Consider the following 16,709-nt stretch of genomic DNA (forward strand, 5'->3'; position numbering starts at 1 on the left):
AACTTAAATCATTTGTATAATTATGGATTTCCGCAAAGTAACGCCATCTTCAATTAATTTTAAGCAGTAATACTATTGTTAATTAACAATTTTTTTTTCTTCAAATTTCTGTAATCTTAAATGACTACACAAAAGTATCAATAATACATCTATAAATTTTTGGCTTTGTGAAGCCCTTCTTATACATACACTTAACAAGATCATTTCTTTACAATATTTTACTTAAGTTTACTAAAAAGATTTTTTCCGTCATGTTTTCGTCGCCGTCATTCCGAATCGAATGAGCCATCATATTTTTAGAAACTTTATCAAGAATTAACACTTGTTTACTAGATTATTCAATATAATAGTTTATATTCTGAGATTCACTCGACAGACAGGTCCTTAGCAAGGTTTGTAATGACGTTTGTAGCAAAGTATGGACGTATGAATTGATGGGCAGAACACAGCTGCACGTACGTTGCATTATGCAGTTCAGCGATTGTTTCCTTTTTCGTCTCCTGCGAATTCAAGGTCCTTTGTTATGTTTGAGGCTTTAGTTTTATTCCTATCTAATAAAAAGCCCAAATGATTGCTATTCTGCATTTTTTGTCGCTGTCCCAGTAGTGAGCTAGAGTAAAACAGAGTTTGAACAATCACTCAGCTGATGTGCCAATGTAGTTGTATGTATTGGCATGAAACGTCGAACTATTTACAGTAACTGCTTATATAATTTATACGTCCCGATACAGCCTCTTGCTGCTTGACAACCGATGAAAACAGGCCAGGTTTATTACTTTAGTGTGCATGACAAGGCTTGTCTTACACTCGCGATTTGTGTGTTACTTTGTATAAGTATGCGTGAATTGCTCAGAATATAGGTTAACAGTCAATCTCACGTCAATCTCGACCATTTTACAGCGTCATTATTGGGTTGTCAATTACTTTAAAAACGAAATCAAATATTGTGCTTAGCTTACACTCACCTAAGTTTTGAGTAAGTAAAGTCTGAACAAAGTCTAACGGCCGTTCCCATTATACTATCTACAGATAGAGATAAATTACTATCTTCTACTGTCATTAATTAGCTGTCAATAATCTGAAGCTGTCCCAATATACCCGATAAGCTATTCTTATCGCCTTATAATGGGACGCGTGAATTGAAATTTCCATACAAACTTCAATCGCTAGTAAGCTTTAATTCGTCCCATTGGAAGACACCGTGTACGGATAAGGTGAGTTACCGTCGAGATTGGCATAGAAAAGTTAACGATAGTTACGATTTTTATCTCAAGCAAGCGATAGACTGAATATAGGGAACGGCCGTAAATACGCTTTATAAATCTCAGATAAATGGATTTTCGCACAAATTTTCTTCCTGCTAAACTACGTAAGTTAGCAAGTTTTCTGGCCATAGAGTCCTACAGAATGTCACTTGTTAAAGAGTAACATAGTCTTGACTCACCAACTTACCAGTAAATAAAGCCATCAACCCATCTGCATAGTTATGAGCATAATATATCGAAGTACACATGAGTCCTGTTTATTTCAAACTTCTGTTTAAATATACAATGTATAAATTACATAGCTACAGGAACATGTGATATATAATAGTATATAGTGGAACATAAGATACATAATAGCTTTAAGGTTAAATGTATACACTTTTATAATAAAGTCCCAGCCACTATTTAGGCATTATCTATAAATAAATTTAAATGTTTTATAAAAAAAATGGCTCTGTCGTAAATCCTATCACTCCACAGCTGAATACCTAAGTGATCGGACAGCCTGGGATTAGATTATGATTATTTTATAGCGATAGCAATGACTGAGCTGGGAGAGTTTCTTGCGCCGCTTCTTCTCTCTCAGAGCGCCATTTGTTTCCGAAGCGGTAGTAGTATCTAGTATATTAGAAGTGGCATCAAAAAGAATTGTAAAGGAAACAATTTTGACAAAATAAATGCCTTTTATGCATTTTGTGTCACATCTTAAGTTTTATTCATGGAGTCGCGCTACTTCTTAGATCTTTTATGATGCGTTATGACCCAATAGCGGTACTGAAGGCGCAGATGGATCATTTTCTCTTAAAAAACATGCGTTATGTTAAAAATTAATCTTAACCAAAAACAACCCTTTTCATGTGAAATTAATTCAGGAAATCTCCATTTCAGGACTGCTCCCGGAAGCTCTGAGAACCAAGTGCGTCAGATGTACGGAGAGGCAGAAGAGAACTGCTGTGAAAATAATTAAACGGCTGAAGTACGAATATCCTGATGAATGGGCGAAGCTGGCGTCACGTTGGGACCCTACCGGGGACTTTACCAGATACTTCGAAGTATACTTGTTCAATGAACAGTTCAACACGATCGGAGGTAAGTCTACATGGCCATTTTAGGTTTTCTGCGTTCTTGTTTGTTTCATTACCAGTGGGAGGCTCCTTTGCACAGTATGCCGGCTAGATTATGGATAACACAACGGTCGTGAAGTATTAATATGCGAGCATTTATTGTGTTTCGGTCTGGGCGCCGTCTCAAGGTGACGAGCGCAATTGTAGTGCTGCTCAGAATTTTTCCATCCTTATGTGTCGCTATAAATTTTTCTGTTTCTTGATAGAACTTCGGTATATTCTAGCAATGGTAGAATTTTTAGTTCTAGTAGCACAGGGCCGTACCGATCCTTCATTTATTTATTTAGTAAAAAAATTTTTAACAAAAAACAGCCGACTTCAAAAACACTATTCCAAAACAATAGATAGATGCACTAAAAAGTAAAAAATAATTGCATATTTTTATACAATCTAATTAATTAGTCTTAATCTAGTTACGATTATTGTTATTTATGGAATCGGTGTCCTCCCCTCCTCACGTCGCGCGTGCGACTCAAGCACATCTCACCTATAACTATGTATGTACAACAAACCTACCTTGGTTGACACCGACTCCAAAAATATGTAACAAACATAAATAAATAAAAAATACCGATGAATTGAAAACCTCTTCCTTTTTTAAAGTCGGTTAAAAAGGCTTACCAACTAGAAATACAATTAATGTTATGACTACCTACTTTAAATTTTAATTTTCTTATATTTATTACTTAGATATATCTAACTTATAGGTATGCACATCTGGCTGTTTACTTGGTTACCTGATTTTCTCTCTTTCCTTTCAATATCACGCTCACTTTCCGTATCTAGACATAAAAAACAAACAGGTTTGCAGGTCAAACTAAATAAAATAATCTAAATTATTAATTTTATTTTGAATTTGAAAAATAGTCCCAAATTCATCATCATCAGCCGGAAGACGTCCACTGATGGAGAAAGGCCTCCCCCAAATATCTCCACGACGATCGGTCCTGCGCTGGTCTCATCCAATGTATTCCGCCGATCTTGACCAGATCGTCGGTCCATCTTGAGGGCAACACTAGGGCACTTTCAGTGCTTCCCAACTTCATTACTTACTAACTTGAGAAACTTGATATACCTTGACAAGACATTTAGAAAAATTATTTTGCTCTAGTTTCAAAATTTACATTTGGATGCTCTGACGACGATCAAAGGCCAATAAAACATATAGTATTGACAGTTGTAATGAAAATTACTGCAATAGTGGATCATGATTTAGCCTTGGGCGAACATTCTACGTTCGAATTTAATCGTGAACAGACTATAATATTTTCATTCACTGAATGCATTCCTATTTTTAGCGTTTTAACAGATCGCAAGTTACTGAACAACATTCGAGCGGGCGATTCTACTTTGCTTGTCTAGATTTCGCTGACGTTGCAATCGGACAGAGACGATTGTCGCAATTTTGACCATCCCTCTCCTCTTGGCGATATTTCGTGAGATCATGCTGGACTGGAAGGGATCCGCCATCCCTAATCTCACATGAGATTTTACCAAATGCGTATTTTTATATAAGCTAGCTCATAACATGATTGTATAAGATCAATTTAAAATACAATTATGCGTAAATCTTTATAATTAAGCCTAATAACTACACTCTTTCTTAATTTAACTTTTTACTCAAAATTTCTCACCGCCTCTTACATAATAAAAATAACGTGATATTTGCCGAGATCCCACTCTCTCACACGTGAGATTGGGTGGGACTCGGCTCGACTTACTCGCCCCCCAATTGGCTCATTAACTAAATAATTATTGAACGAGGCGATCACGAATATTTTTGTACACATTTATTTGTAACGAAAACAAACAGTTTTGTATTTTGTTTTTTGTTGATGGTAATTAAATTTAAGACCAGTGTTTTTCACTAATACAAATGCATTTACATTCGTAATACTAAATAATATGTATGTAGTGAAGTAATTTTTATGTTAATTGACTTGATAATGTTGCTGGGAGTATTCATTTCTTACTGGGTACTTTGTTTTAAAATATAACAATATACTGGTATTATTTATAACATAAAATTATATTTTCAGTATTTGTAGATTAACATGAGTATTTTCTGTATTTTACGACTTAAATAGAAGTATATAACCTAAATTAAGATTTTTTTGCCAAAAACTTTGCCTATTTTGGGGGTTTTTCTTGCAGTAGAGTTATTGATAAATGATTTAAATTCCCTAAATAAATGAAAATAATGCTTTGATGAAATCTTGATGAAAACTAAAGTTATGGAATTTCTTCTAAGTATACACTATAATATACCCTATATTATGTTATATAACGTTTTATATAATATTTACACGAAACTTGAAGAAACTTTTTGAGTCAAATATTAAATATCTTTGAGAGGCTATAAAAGTTGTACGAAGAGATACACAGAATTGAGATAAAGAAACCTTATCTCAAAATACAACTTAAGTTTATTTCGTTTTAGTTCGATTTCGAAGCCAGTGCCTTCCTCTTCAAAACGTGTTTCTGAACCAGAAGTAGCTTTCCGTTATCAAAGGTATTAAACCGATTTAAAATACACCGAACCAGAGCAAAATGAATTCACGAACTTTACCTTTAAATGTGTGGCACGATCATAAAAAGGGAAAATACAAATTCAAATATTTTTATTCAAAAATCACTTTTTGAAAGTCAAAAACTACCACTCGTTCCGAAAATAATGCCTCAGACATGAGAAGAACGCGCGCTACAAATTTGCTTAACAATCTTATTTTTTTATGAAAGAAATTTCATAAAAAATATGTTGACAATGTAATATCGTACAATTAAACTTATAATTCAGTAGCCTGAGGGCGGTCGCGCCATTCCCATGTTTTGAACATTTTCTGGGATCTTGTTGAAAAGCATCGCCCTACAAAAGTCCAACTAACTCGACTTAGCCGAGTAGAAGGCATTGTAAGTTTATGTCTGTTCCTGGTGTTATCATTATGGTTTCTAGCATATTCACTTATGTGCCTATGTGCATACATTATCAAGGAAATATTTAGATCCAACAGTCAATAAAATACAAACTAAATAAAACACCTACCAATAAGAAAGTATAAAACAATTAAAACCAGTGGGAGGCTCCTTCGCACAGGAAGCCGACTAGATTATGGGTATCACAACGGCGCCTATTTCTGCCGTGAAGCAGTAATGTGTAAGCATTACTGTATTTGAGTCTGTAGGGCGCCGTAGTGAAATTACTGGGCATATGAGACTAAACATTTTATGTCTCAATGTGACGAGAGCAATTGTAGTGCCACTCAGAATTTTTGGGTTTTTCAAGAATCCTGAGCGGCACTGCATTGTAATGGGCATGGCGTATCAATTACCATCAGCTGAATGTCCTGTTCGTCTCGTCCCTTATTTTCATTAAAAAAAAACAGTCACTAAAATATCCCTTTTATGTAATTATTTTTCGCAAAATGTCATTCGAATTGTTATTGTTATGCAAACACGACATGACCGCACAACTTTCTAAGGAAATGTGTGATTCACCTGTCTTATCCGATTTCGATACAAATTTACTATTTTCTGTTATTTTTATTTATCAGCATGCCCTTTTGGTTGTTTCTAATTCTGTTTTCTAAAACCCCCCAAGTATTGAGGCAAACAAAGTAATAAAATAGCCTGTCAAACTTTGTAAAAGGCTATTCATGTATATATTTTATATAATTTTTATTAATTCGTAAAATAGAAATGCTGTAAAGCTTGCTTAAATGAATAAATAAAATAAAAAATATTCAAATTAGTTAGTTGTAGTTAGGATATCATCCCCACCATCTGGATGTGTGGCGGTCCTCCACAGTGCGGTTTTCAAGGAACTTTCTTCCACGTACTACAAAGCTGTGGAATGAGCTTCCTTGTGCGGTGTTTCCGGGGCGATACGACATGGGTGCCTTAAAAAGCGCGTACACCTTCCTTAAAGGCCGGCAACGCTCTTGTGATTCCTCTGGTGTTGCAAGAGAATGTGGGCGGCGGTGATCACTTAACACCAGGTGACCCGTACGCTCGTTTGTCCTCCTATTCCATAAAAAAAAGTCCAGCAGTTTTTGAGTTTCAGCGTGTTCACATACAGCAATTAATTTTAAAATTTATATTATAGACTAGCTGACCCAGCAAACGTTGTGTTGCCATATAAAGTAATAAAAATAAAATCAATAAAAAAAAATTCGGGGTATAAAAATAGATGACGACCGATTCGCAGACCTACCAAATATATCGAACATATAATGTATCGTACTACAATAATAATTACTTATATTCGAGTGCCATTTTGCTTCCCTATTTCTGTGGATGGAACAGAATAATATAAAAATCGCGATACAAAAATAGGTGTTGAACGTGGACGCGTAAAATTTGAAGTGGTTAGTATGTTTTATGCTGAATCATAATAAAATAATAAAAAAATTGTCAAAAAAATATATTTAGGTTATATCAATCACCCTTATCATTTAGGGGTATGAAAAATAGATGTTGGCTTCTCAGACCTACCCGATAGGTTAGGTTCAAAAATTTAATTTGTGATAAAACTTAAGATTTATCAATCTACCTACATAGAAATAATCTGATAGATAGTTAAAAACTTTAGTTAATCTGCTATAGTTAGCTAAAATTAAGTTTACTTTTTACCTGATAAAGTTCTAGAAAGATATAAAGATTCTAATTTTTTATTCATTTTAGACTATTCTTTCAATTTGATTTCTCAACGACGGGGGACACATTAAAGGAAAAACAAAATTGTGGTTTTTATTTTAATTTCGAGCATTTTCATATTTATTACACTATTAAACCTTCTCTGGACTTCCACAAATAATTTATGACCAAAATTAGTCAAATCGGTCCAGCCGTTCTCGAGTTTTAGCGAGACTAACGAACAACAATTCATTTTTATATATATAGATGTAGGTAGCTAAAGGTAGATTATATAAATTTTTCGTTTCATTTAATTTCATTAATAATGTTTCATGATAATGTTTAACTGATTACAAAGAAGAAAAATCAAAGCATATTAATTCGTGATTTTGTTTTACGAGTATTATAAGGAAAATCAATAAAACACCTATAAATAATTAAAATAACTAAATAACTAATACAATAACAACCCGTCCTTCAAAATTATTCAACTTTTGTTATATAATTGCTTGCTTCGCTAAAATAACGTAGCACATATAAATAAAATCTCATAATAAAACATAAGACTTAAGCTGGATTTCCTAAAAAATTGATAAATTACTGATGTTAATAATTAACTTCTAATTAATTTAATACAATATTTCTGCTCAGGTAATTAATTATTTTCATATGTGTTACAATATTTAATTCAATATGAGAGAAGCCACAAAAACCGTAAAATTCGATAATAAAAGGAAAAATATTGTATTTAAAAAAAATATTTTTTGAAGGATTCAAGATTCGATATAGAATAATATTTTCTGCTTACTCAAAATTAAGTAAAATACGCCTACAAGTCGAATATTTACTCACAAATCGTGCTTATTTGAAAACTTATCATAAGCTTATTGTTATGTTTTAAAGTGATAACCCTCACTTCTGGGATTAATTACACAAATAAAATTTGAAAATAAAATCTTATGAACGATGCGGGACTCGAACCCTTGACCTCTCTTCTCTTCAAATCTGAATAATTTGATATGTTCTCAAGTTAAGTCGTCTGAGAGTTGAACAAAGCATACAAGATTTTATCAACGATACGTCACTCGACAATTGGCTCAAATGTTAAGAGCGCTCACACGGAACGCGAGAGGTTTCAATGGGAAAAATGATTGATTATTCTAAAGATTTGAAGAAATAACAAGTCAGTGTTCAGATCTGGGCTAGGCGAGGACCAGTCTTCACCTCTTAAATAGTCTGGAACGATGATTTCCAGCCAAGCATGGGTAAATCATATCCATGTCAAGTCCAGTCCAAGATAAATTAAAAAAAAGCGTATTGCTTTGACATTTCACAACACGATAGTCTGTTGATACACTTTGGCTGAAGTCTTCACAAAAATGAAGCTTTGCAACTCCTTGATATGCTACCTCCGACCAAACTATAACTGACGCAGGGTATGAAACTATGATGAGTGCGACACTTTTCCGACCACTTGTGAAGCTTTTTTGGATGTATGAGTGTACACTTTATAATTTTGGTAGCTTTAGTGTTTTTCATTGAGAAATTTGTCACAGTGGAAAGGATATTCCTGAACCTTTCACTCGACTAACTGTAGGGCTTACGTTAGGGCAAGTATATATTTAGGTCTCCCAGGTCTTATTTGAACGCGAATGATACACGAAATAGTCCTAGCGGAAATCTTAATTTTTCGCTGTTTTTCGTTTCCTTGTAATTCCAGCCCATCAGCATTAATTGTCTTTTAGAATTTTAGAGTCACATATCATAATTTTATGATTAATTGACACCCTTGGTCCGTGGGGTCCTAGCGTTATGAGGCTTTAAGGAAATAGCAAAAAAGATCTCACAGGAGACCGAAGAACTGGCAGCTACCTCGGACAATGAATTAGTCTAGCTATTTACTTATTAGGGAACGCTGCCAGTATCTTCGAAACCTTGGAAAAAAGGGACTCCTTTTAATAATATATTTTAGTTATCATATTTTATTTTTTAGTTTTAGGTTCATTGTTCTAGTAGATATTTTATCGTCCACTAACAATAATGTTTTAATTAGGTAATGAAATTCCGAGAACCAACCTCCCGCCTCGGTTGAGTCCGCAACCACCGGTTGCAACTAGTACGGTGACAACACAACCACCGCCTACAGCCAGTTCAGCGACAATGCCACCATCACCCAGGCCACTGTTGCTCAACAGGTAAGAAAATATATTTTTAATACACCAACTCTGAAACTATTTTACTGAGTCGAAAATGCGTCGAAATTTGTATCATATTTTAGCAGAAGGAAAAAAACTATATGAAAATCCATATCGAACGTGTTTGCCTCTTTGAATTTAGCTATCGAATATATTACGGGAAACAAAACTGGCCATTCACAATTTATTTACAAATTTTGTATTAAAGGCTGTCAAAAAGTCTTGAAATAGTCTTTTCAGTAGGTCTATGTTCAGATTATAAAACTGTTGTTTGTAATTTAATTCCTAAAGGCAAAAAAATATGCTTTTCGTATCGCTCATCGCGGTGGCAAGACACTAGTGCCTTCTGCACGTAGACTGGCTGCTTCTCATGTCAGTGGGAGGCTGGTTTGCACAGGATGCCGGCTAGATTATGGGTACCACAACGGCGCCTGCCGTGAAGCAGTAATTTGTAAGCATAATTGTGTTTCGGTCTGAAGGGTGCCGTAGCTAGTAAAATTACTGGGCAAATAAGACATAACATCTTATTTCTCAAGGTGACGAGCGCTATTGTAGTGCCGCTCAGAATTGTTGGGCTTTTCAAGAATCTTGAGCGGCACTGCATTGTAATGGGCAGGGCGTATCAATTACCATCAGCTGAACGTCCTGCTCGTCTCGTCCCGTACGAGATACGTATCATAAAAACAATGTCCACGCTTTAGCATTTGGAAGTGAAATTCATGCTTTTACTGCCGTAGATAGGAAACGTCGCAACTATGTCAGTGAATCTTTGTGCCTTTTGGTGTCGAGACACTTGGCCCGTGGGGCAGAGTGGCGCGGAGATTGCCAAAGTACTATCTACCCCTCTCAATAGGGAAACCCAAGTGCTGGCATTTATTTCGGCCACCGGATCAGCCTAGCTATCCAACGCGGAAATGTCACCATTGTATTGTTGATACACTTCCACGTAGCCATTACTAAAACTACATGTTGTTCTGTGTGTTGATATTAAGTATTGTAAATATATGCATGAATAATAATATTGACATACAAGTACTATGGGTGCAAGACAACGATTGTTATGTTATTTGCCAGTATAAAGGGAATGTCTCATTCGAGAGAAACTTTAATTCCATTTCTGGCAATGCCTACAAATTACACCCTCCTGGGAATCGCTTCCTCTTCCCTTATTGGACAATGTGCGAGATTTTCATATTGATATGACAACTGGGTCGAAACTACGTCATTTAAATCGTATTATGCAGGTAAAACTGGTGGTCGCTAACTATGGGACTTATGAGTTGCACTCACTGCGGGATCGAATCAGAAATGAGGAAATTCGTAGGAGAACCAAAGTCACCGACAAAGCGTAGATGGTTGCGAAACTGAAGTGGCAGTAGCAAGGGCACATAGTTCGACGGACAAATGGCCGTTGGGGCAGTAAAGTCCTGGAATGGCGACCACGTACCGGAAGACGTAGTGATGGTAGGCCCCCCACAAGATGGACCGACGATCTGGTCAAGATCGCCGGAATACGTCGGATGAGGGCAGGACCGATCTTCTGGTGATCTTTGGAGGAGATCTTTGTCTTCCGGCTGAAATGATGATAATGCAGCTAAAAAAGATGTCTGGTCCATAATTATATCGAGCCATACACTCGACCAATCAAATCACTCAAATATTACTTCGCCACCTACTATATAACTCATAGTTCATCCTTCTTCTATTTATGATTCTCCTTCTATGTGATTTCGCATAGCACCTGCACTACTACTTGAGAAGATTTTCAAACCTGTCTTTTCTCCATCGCAAAGACCCCTACAGCCATCCCACCCATACCCCTTGCGTACCGAGTAATTCGATCGACTTCATTTACACATACGGCACGAAATACCGAGTAAGTCGATCGACTTAATGACGAAATCCACACGCCTCATTCGATTTCTGGAGGTCTATTACCAAAATCGAAAGGCGAAGTTTCGGTCCGAAACGAAAGAACGACGAACTTCGAATTAAATCCTATCACCAAAGTACTTTGGAGGTGAATAGTTTGGACGGATTTCGTTTCGGCACCTTAGACGAAACTAAAAAAAGTGAAGGTATACTTACAATCATAATAATGTAAATGTCAAATGAATTTGTAAATAATGTAAACGAAAGACAAAATGTCTAATCACGAACTTCGTCTTGATCTTCGGATCCGAAACACTTTCGTAATAGGAAAGTGTACGATCTGCCAACCGAAACTTCGTTTTTCAATTTTGATAAAAAGGCTCCTGGTATTGCTATTTCCCTTTGAACTTAGAATTAAGGCGAATAATATAGGAATAGTTTTAAACAGATAGATTCGAACACTCTAGAAGCCTTTCAAAAAAGATCGCGGAAACTTAACAGTTCTTACGCCATATTGAGTGGTTAACTACTCACATCTTTATTCTTATAAGTAATATAATAATAGCTTTATTTTCACACCAACATCCAAAATTACAATTCAACGAAAGCTTAAAAAATACAGGGGATACAAAGTTTTCGTCGTAGATCGCTGGTGCCTGTGGTAGATAATAAAATACCTGTATTACTGGTCACCAGGATCTCACAGTGACTTAAAAGCTCTAAAAATCAGAGGATAGAGGTAAATGTGTGTGTGTATGCATGAGAAGAGCTCTCCCTCAAGAGATGGTGTATGTGCAACCATGCGTGCGATAGGGCGTTCTCGGTTCAAAGGAGCTTTCTTCCACGTACTACAAAGCTTCCTTGTGCGGTGTTTCCAGGACGATACGACATGGGTACCTTCAAAAAAAGCGCATACACCTTCCTTAAAGGCCGGCAACGCTCCTGTGATTCCTCTGATGTTGCAAGAGATTGTGGATGGCGGTGATTACTTAACAACACGTGACCCGTACGCTCGTTTCCTCCTATTCCATAAAAAAAAAGGTGTGCTAACCATCCAAGACCGCCACAAGTCCCTCTGTGTGACAGTAGTCTTGCAAATAGAGCCATTCGTGTGCAGTTCTTCGACATTTGTACATGTTTAGACCATACAGACGACGACCTGTATAGCCGAGTGGTTAGCGATCCTACCTACAAAGCTAGAGGTCCCAGGTTCGAATCCCGGTGGGTGCAAGCATTTATATGATGAAAATGGATGTTTGTTTCCGAGTCATGGATGTTTAAATGTATTTATGTATGTTCATATGAATTTATGTATGTTTAAGTAAGTATATTGTATAAAATATATCATTGTCCTGTAACCCATAACACAGGCTATATATGCTTAACTTGGGGCAAGATAATTTGTGTAAAGAGTGTGTCAATATTATTATACAGACATAAGACCTTATGGAGTTTATTATAAAGGTACGGTCCGCAGAAACAGAAAGAATCTGCGGCTAAATGATTTCCTTACCTTCGTAGAGAATTATTTTTATTATGAAGTATTTTCTTTTAGTAGTTACAATGCAGAAACGTTGCTAACCTCATATTATGTATGCACTAAATGCATTCACTTGATTTGTACTCAAGTTATACTGCAACTGATCAAGGTTGTTAGTAATCGGTTTATTAATCCCAAATAAAATCACCGCGGATTATATTACAATAATTAAAATACCCTTTCCGTATATCGTAATATGTTGTATTTTATATTGAAAACAACTGATTTATTTTTAAGATTGCATGCATTCTTTAAGTCATTTTTTATTTTTAGACTTCATGTTTCACGCAAAGGTTGTACATTTAATATCTTTTTTCTTGTGTTTGAGGAATGGTAATCTACAGGCTCTGAGATAAATTATACATAGAGCCTTTTGCTGTTAGACAACAGATGAAAACAGGCCAGGTTTATTATTTTAGTGTGCGTGACAAGCTACGTCTTACCCTCGCGATTTGTATGTCACGCACAAATTAGAGGTTGACTGTCAACATAATTTTTTTTTGACGTTTTCACAGCTGTCATAGTCTATCTAGACGTATAAATTATATAAGTACAGACCTTACAGGATGTAAATCGTTCTTTTATGAGAAGAAGTGATGAATAGCAAGACGTTTACTGACCATTACAATTACAATTGTATTCTATCAACTTGGTTATAGACAGTAACTCAAAAAAAAATTAAAGAAATAAATATTATGACTGTTCATTGTCAGTACGTTTATGAAAATTTAATATACGTACACAAAAATCGTCACCTTTTTGCTCTAAATAGCGATTTGATTTTTTAACATTATTATAACACTAGAAATAAGGGTTTGCTTGTAACTAATTCTAGTAGAAGTAATTCTAACTAATTCTAGTAGTAAGATACAAAATAGCTTTAAGGGGAATTTATACGCTTTTATAATAAAGTCCCAGCCAGTGTTTAGGCATCCTATTAATATTATAAATGTGAAAGTTTGTATGTCTGGATGTATGTTTGAACTTCTTTAACGCAAACAATACTGAATGGATTTTGATGAAACTTTGCAATAATATAGCTTACACACCAGAATAACATATAGGCTATAATTTATAAAAATATTGTGTGAATTATCTATACATTTAAATAAAATTGGAGTGTCTGTTTGTAATATTGAAGTAACCATTTTTTACTAAATGTATATTATGAATACATATACGGTACATACACAAAAATAACATTTTTTACAATTTTTGTCTGTCTATCTGTCTGTTTGTTCCGGCTAATCCGGCGACTTTTATTGGCAGGTAGCTGATGTAATAAGGAGTAACGTTTATTTAAGAAAAATAAAGCAATGTCCAAGAAACTCTAAAAATAATTTAAATGGCAAAACAATGTTTGCCGGGTCAGCTAGTTATCTATAAATAAATTTAAATGTTTATTAAAACATGGCTCTGTAGTCAATCCTTTTACTCTACAGCGGAATATCTAAGTGATGGGACAGCCTGGGACTAGATTATGATTATTTTATTGCAACACAATGACAGTTCAATATTGTATATTTTGTTAAACAGAGCACATAAAAAGGATGCTGGGAGAATTTCTTGCGCCGCTTCTTCTCTCTCAGAGCGCTATTTGTTTCCGAAAAGGTGGTAGTGTTAGAAATGACATCAAACAGAATTCTAAAGGAATCAATCGAATTTCGAAATCGAATTAAAAACCAAATGGTTCCAAATGGGACCCATAAATATTTTTATTTACGATATTTGTTTTGTATGGACATATTTTCTATGAGAGAATTTAGTGACGCACGGTTTGACAGTTCCGCTGTGAAACAATTTCATTATAACAACAGGGAGCAGTTTTTACGAAATAATTCTTGATGTTTTGAAATATTATTTGCAAATTCCTATAAAACAGTATTTTTTTTAATTATCTACAGAACAACTCTGTCGGGGCAGCTAGTTCTCTTATGTAGAATATACACAGAGTCAGTCATACAAACTGTCAGCTTTTACAAAATAACAAAGGCGTGTTCGTCACTTTCTCTTGCTCTAGAATATATAAATAATTGTGTATTATTTGAGAGATTTCATTCAGACATTAAGAGATACCCAGCTTTTACATAGGTATGTCTGTATCTACATTTGGTAACTGAGAATTATAGAAAAAAAACTGAATTCAAAACTGATAAGTGCAAAATAACTAAATAAATTTTTAAAAAGTACTTTTTTTACTTTTTAACGTCAGTTAATAATAATAATATATATTATCAACCTAAATGAAAACTCCTAACAAAATCGTACATAAAAACAGTAACATCATCAACGTAAACAAGAATTTTCATAAAAAATGTTCATAAAATGAAAACTACTGGGCCAAACTATGTAAATTATGGCACCAAATGTCATCTATTTCGCATCGAACCGAAGAAGAATTACGGAAATCGGATCATAAGTCTCAGCGTAATCGGTGTACATATATAATCGATCGAATTGAAAACCTCCTACTTTTTGAAGTCAGTTAAAATAATAATAATAAGGCTATAAATATGCTCTACAAATCTCACAAAATCATAGTCATAAACATCCTGAAGTCTACTGCGCAATACGGATTATCAATCAAGACTTCATATGGAATCTTTTAAAGAAAAATGAAGCAATAAATTATTTGGAGATTTAAGAACGATGCGATCTATTCTATTAAAATATAATTGAGTAATTTATATTATTTTAAAATCGATTAAATTAAATTATGAAAACATTTCCTGCTCAGACTACTACGTAATTTGTGGTAATTATGTAGCCTTACAATATTTATTGATAACATATTATTTAATATTCAAATCTATATATTAAGTGTTTTAATAGTAATGACTTAGATTAAGGATTGTTTTACGCTGCTCTCCAACTAGATACCGCAGGTGGAGTCGCAAAGTTCGGCAACTAATGCCACGCCCAAGTGGGCGTACTCGAGCCAGTCTCGAAAGTAATACAAAAGTATTTGAGTACTCAGTACAGTAGTTGCATCATCCACGCACACTGTAAATAAATAAAGGTATTTTGCGAGCATTTTATTAGCGATTTGAAAAAAAGAAAATAAATTTGATTTTAATAATAAGTCACTATTATTCAGCTGAATAAAATCGGTCACACGTCGAATCCAACTCGGATTAGGCGTTAGGGAAGCTCCGTAAAATCTTCTCGTCCAAAGTACTACAGTGTCTGGAGACGAAGCTGTTTAACCAATGTGTGTTGCCAGTGATGACATACGGAACGCAGACGTGGTCGCTAACTATGGGCCTAATGAGGAAGCTCATAGTCGATCAGCAATGGAGAGGGCTATGCTCGGAGTTTCCCTGCGAGATCAAAGCAGAAATGAGGAGATCTGTAGAACAACCACATAGAAGTTAGCGATATAGCCCAATGGTTGCGAAACTGAAGTGGCAGTGGGCAGGACAGAAAGCTCGACGGACAGATGGCCGTTCGGGAAGTAAAGTCCTCGAATAGCGACCACGTACCGGAAGTCGTAGTTTTTTTTTTTAAGAAAATAAGGGACGAGACAAGCAGGACATTCAGCTGATGGTAATTGATTCGCCCTGCCCATTACAATTCAGTACCGCTCAGGATTCTTGAAATACCTAAAAAAATTTGAGCGGCACTACAATGCGCTCGTCACCTTGAGACATAAGATGTTTAGTCTCATTTGCCCAGTAATTTCACTAGCTACAGGGCCCTTCAGACCGAAACACATGCTTACACATTAATACTTCGCGGCAGAAATAGGCGCCGTTGTGGTAACCATAATCTAGCCGGCATCCTGTGCAAAGGAGCCTCCCACTGGTAACGTTGGTAGGCCGTAACGTCACGATCGCCGGAATACGTTGGTTGAGGGCAGCGCAGGACCGATCGTCATGGCGATCTTTGGGGGAAGCCTCTATCTAGCAGTGGACGTCTTCCGGCTGAAATGATGAATGATGTAGTCACTAGTAATCAGCTAACACCATAATCACCTATCTGTACGTCAATTATTTTAAACAAACTCATTACAATATCGACTAATACTTCAATTACCTCGTGTAATACAATTTATGATCAATTTCCTTCATCTTACAATGTT

General features: G+C 35.4%; 1 protein-coding gene across 1 annotated transcript in view; it reads left to right on the forward strand.

Moving 5' to 3' along the window:
• The window catches only part of LOC126978002 (uncharacterized), a 68,513-nt gene that overhangs the window by 40,340 nt on the left and 11,464 nt on the right, over positions 1-16,709 (forward strand). The window contains exons 2-3 of the mRNA XM_050826734.1: positions 2,154-2,354; positions 9,075-9,216. Coding sequence (XP_050682691.1) covers positions 2,154-2,354; positions 9,075-9,216 — 343 coding nt within the window. The remainder of the gene's footprint in view (positions 1-2,153; positions 2,355-9,074; positions 9,217-16,709) is intronic.

The sequence above is a fragment of the Leptidea sinapis genome, chromosome 46 (assembly GCF_905404315.1).
Source record: "Leptidea sinapis chromosome 46, ilLepSina1.1, whole genome shotgun sequence".
NCBI classification, from domain to species: Eukaryota; Metazoa; Arthropoda; class Insecta; order Lepidoptera; family Pieridae; genus Leptidea; species Leptidea sinapis.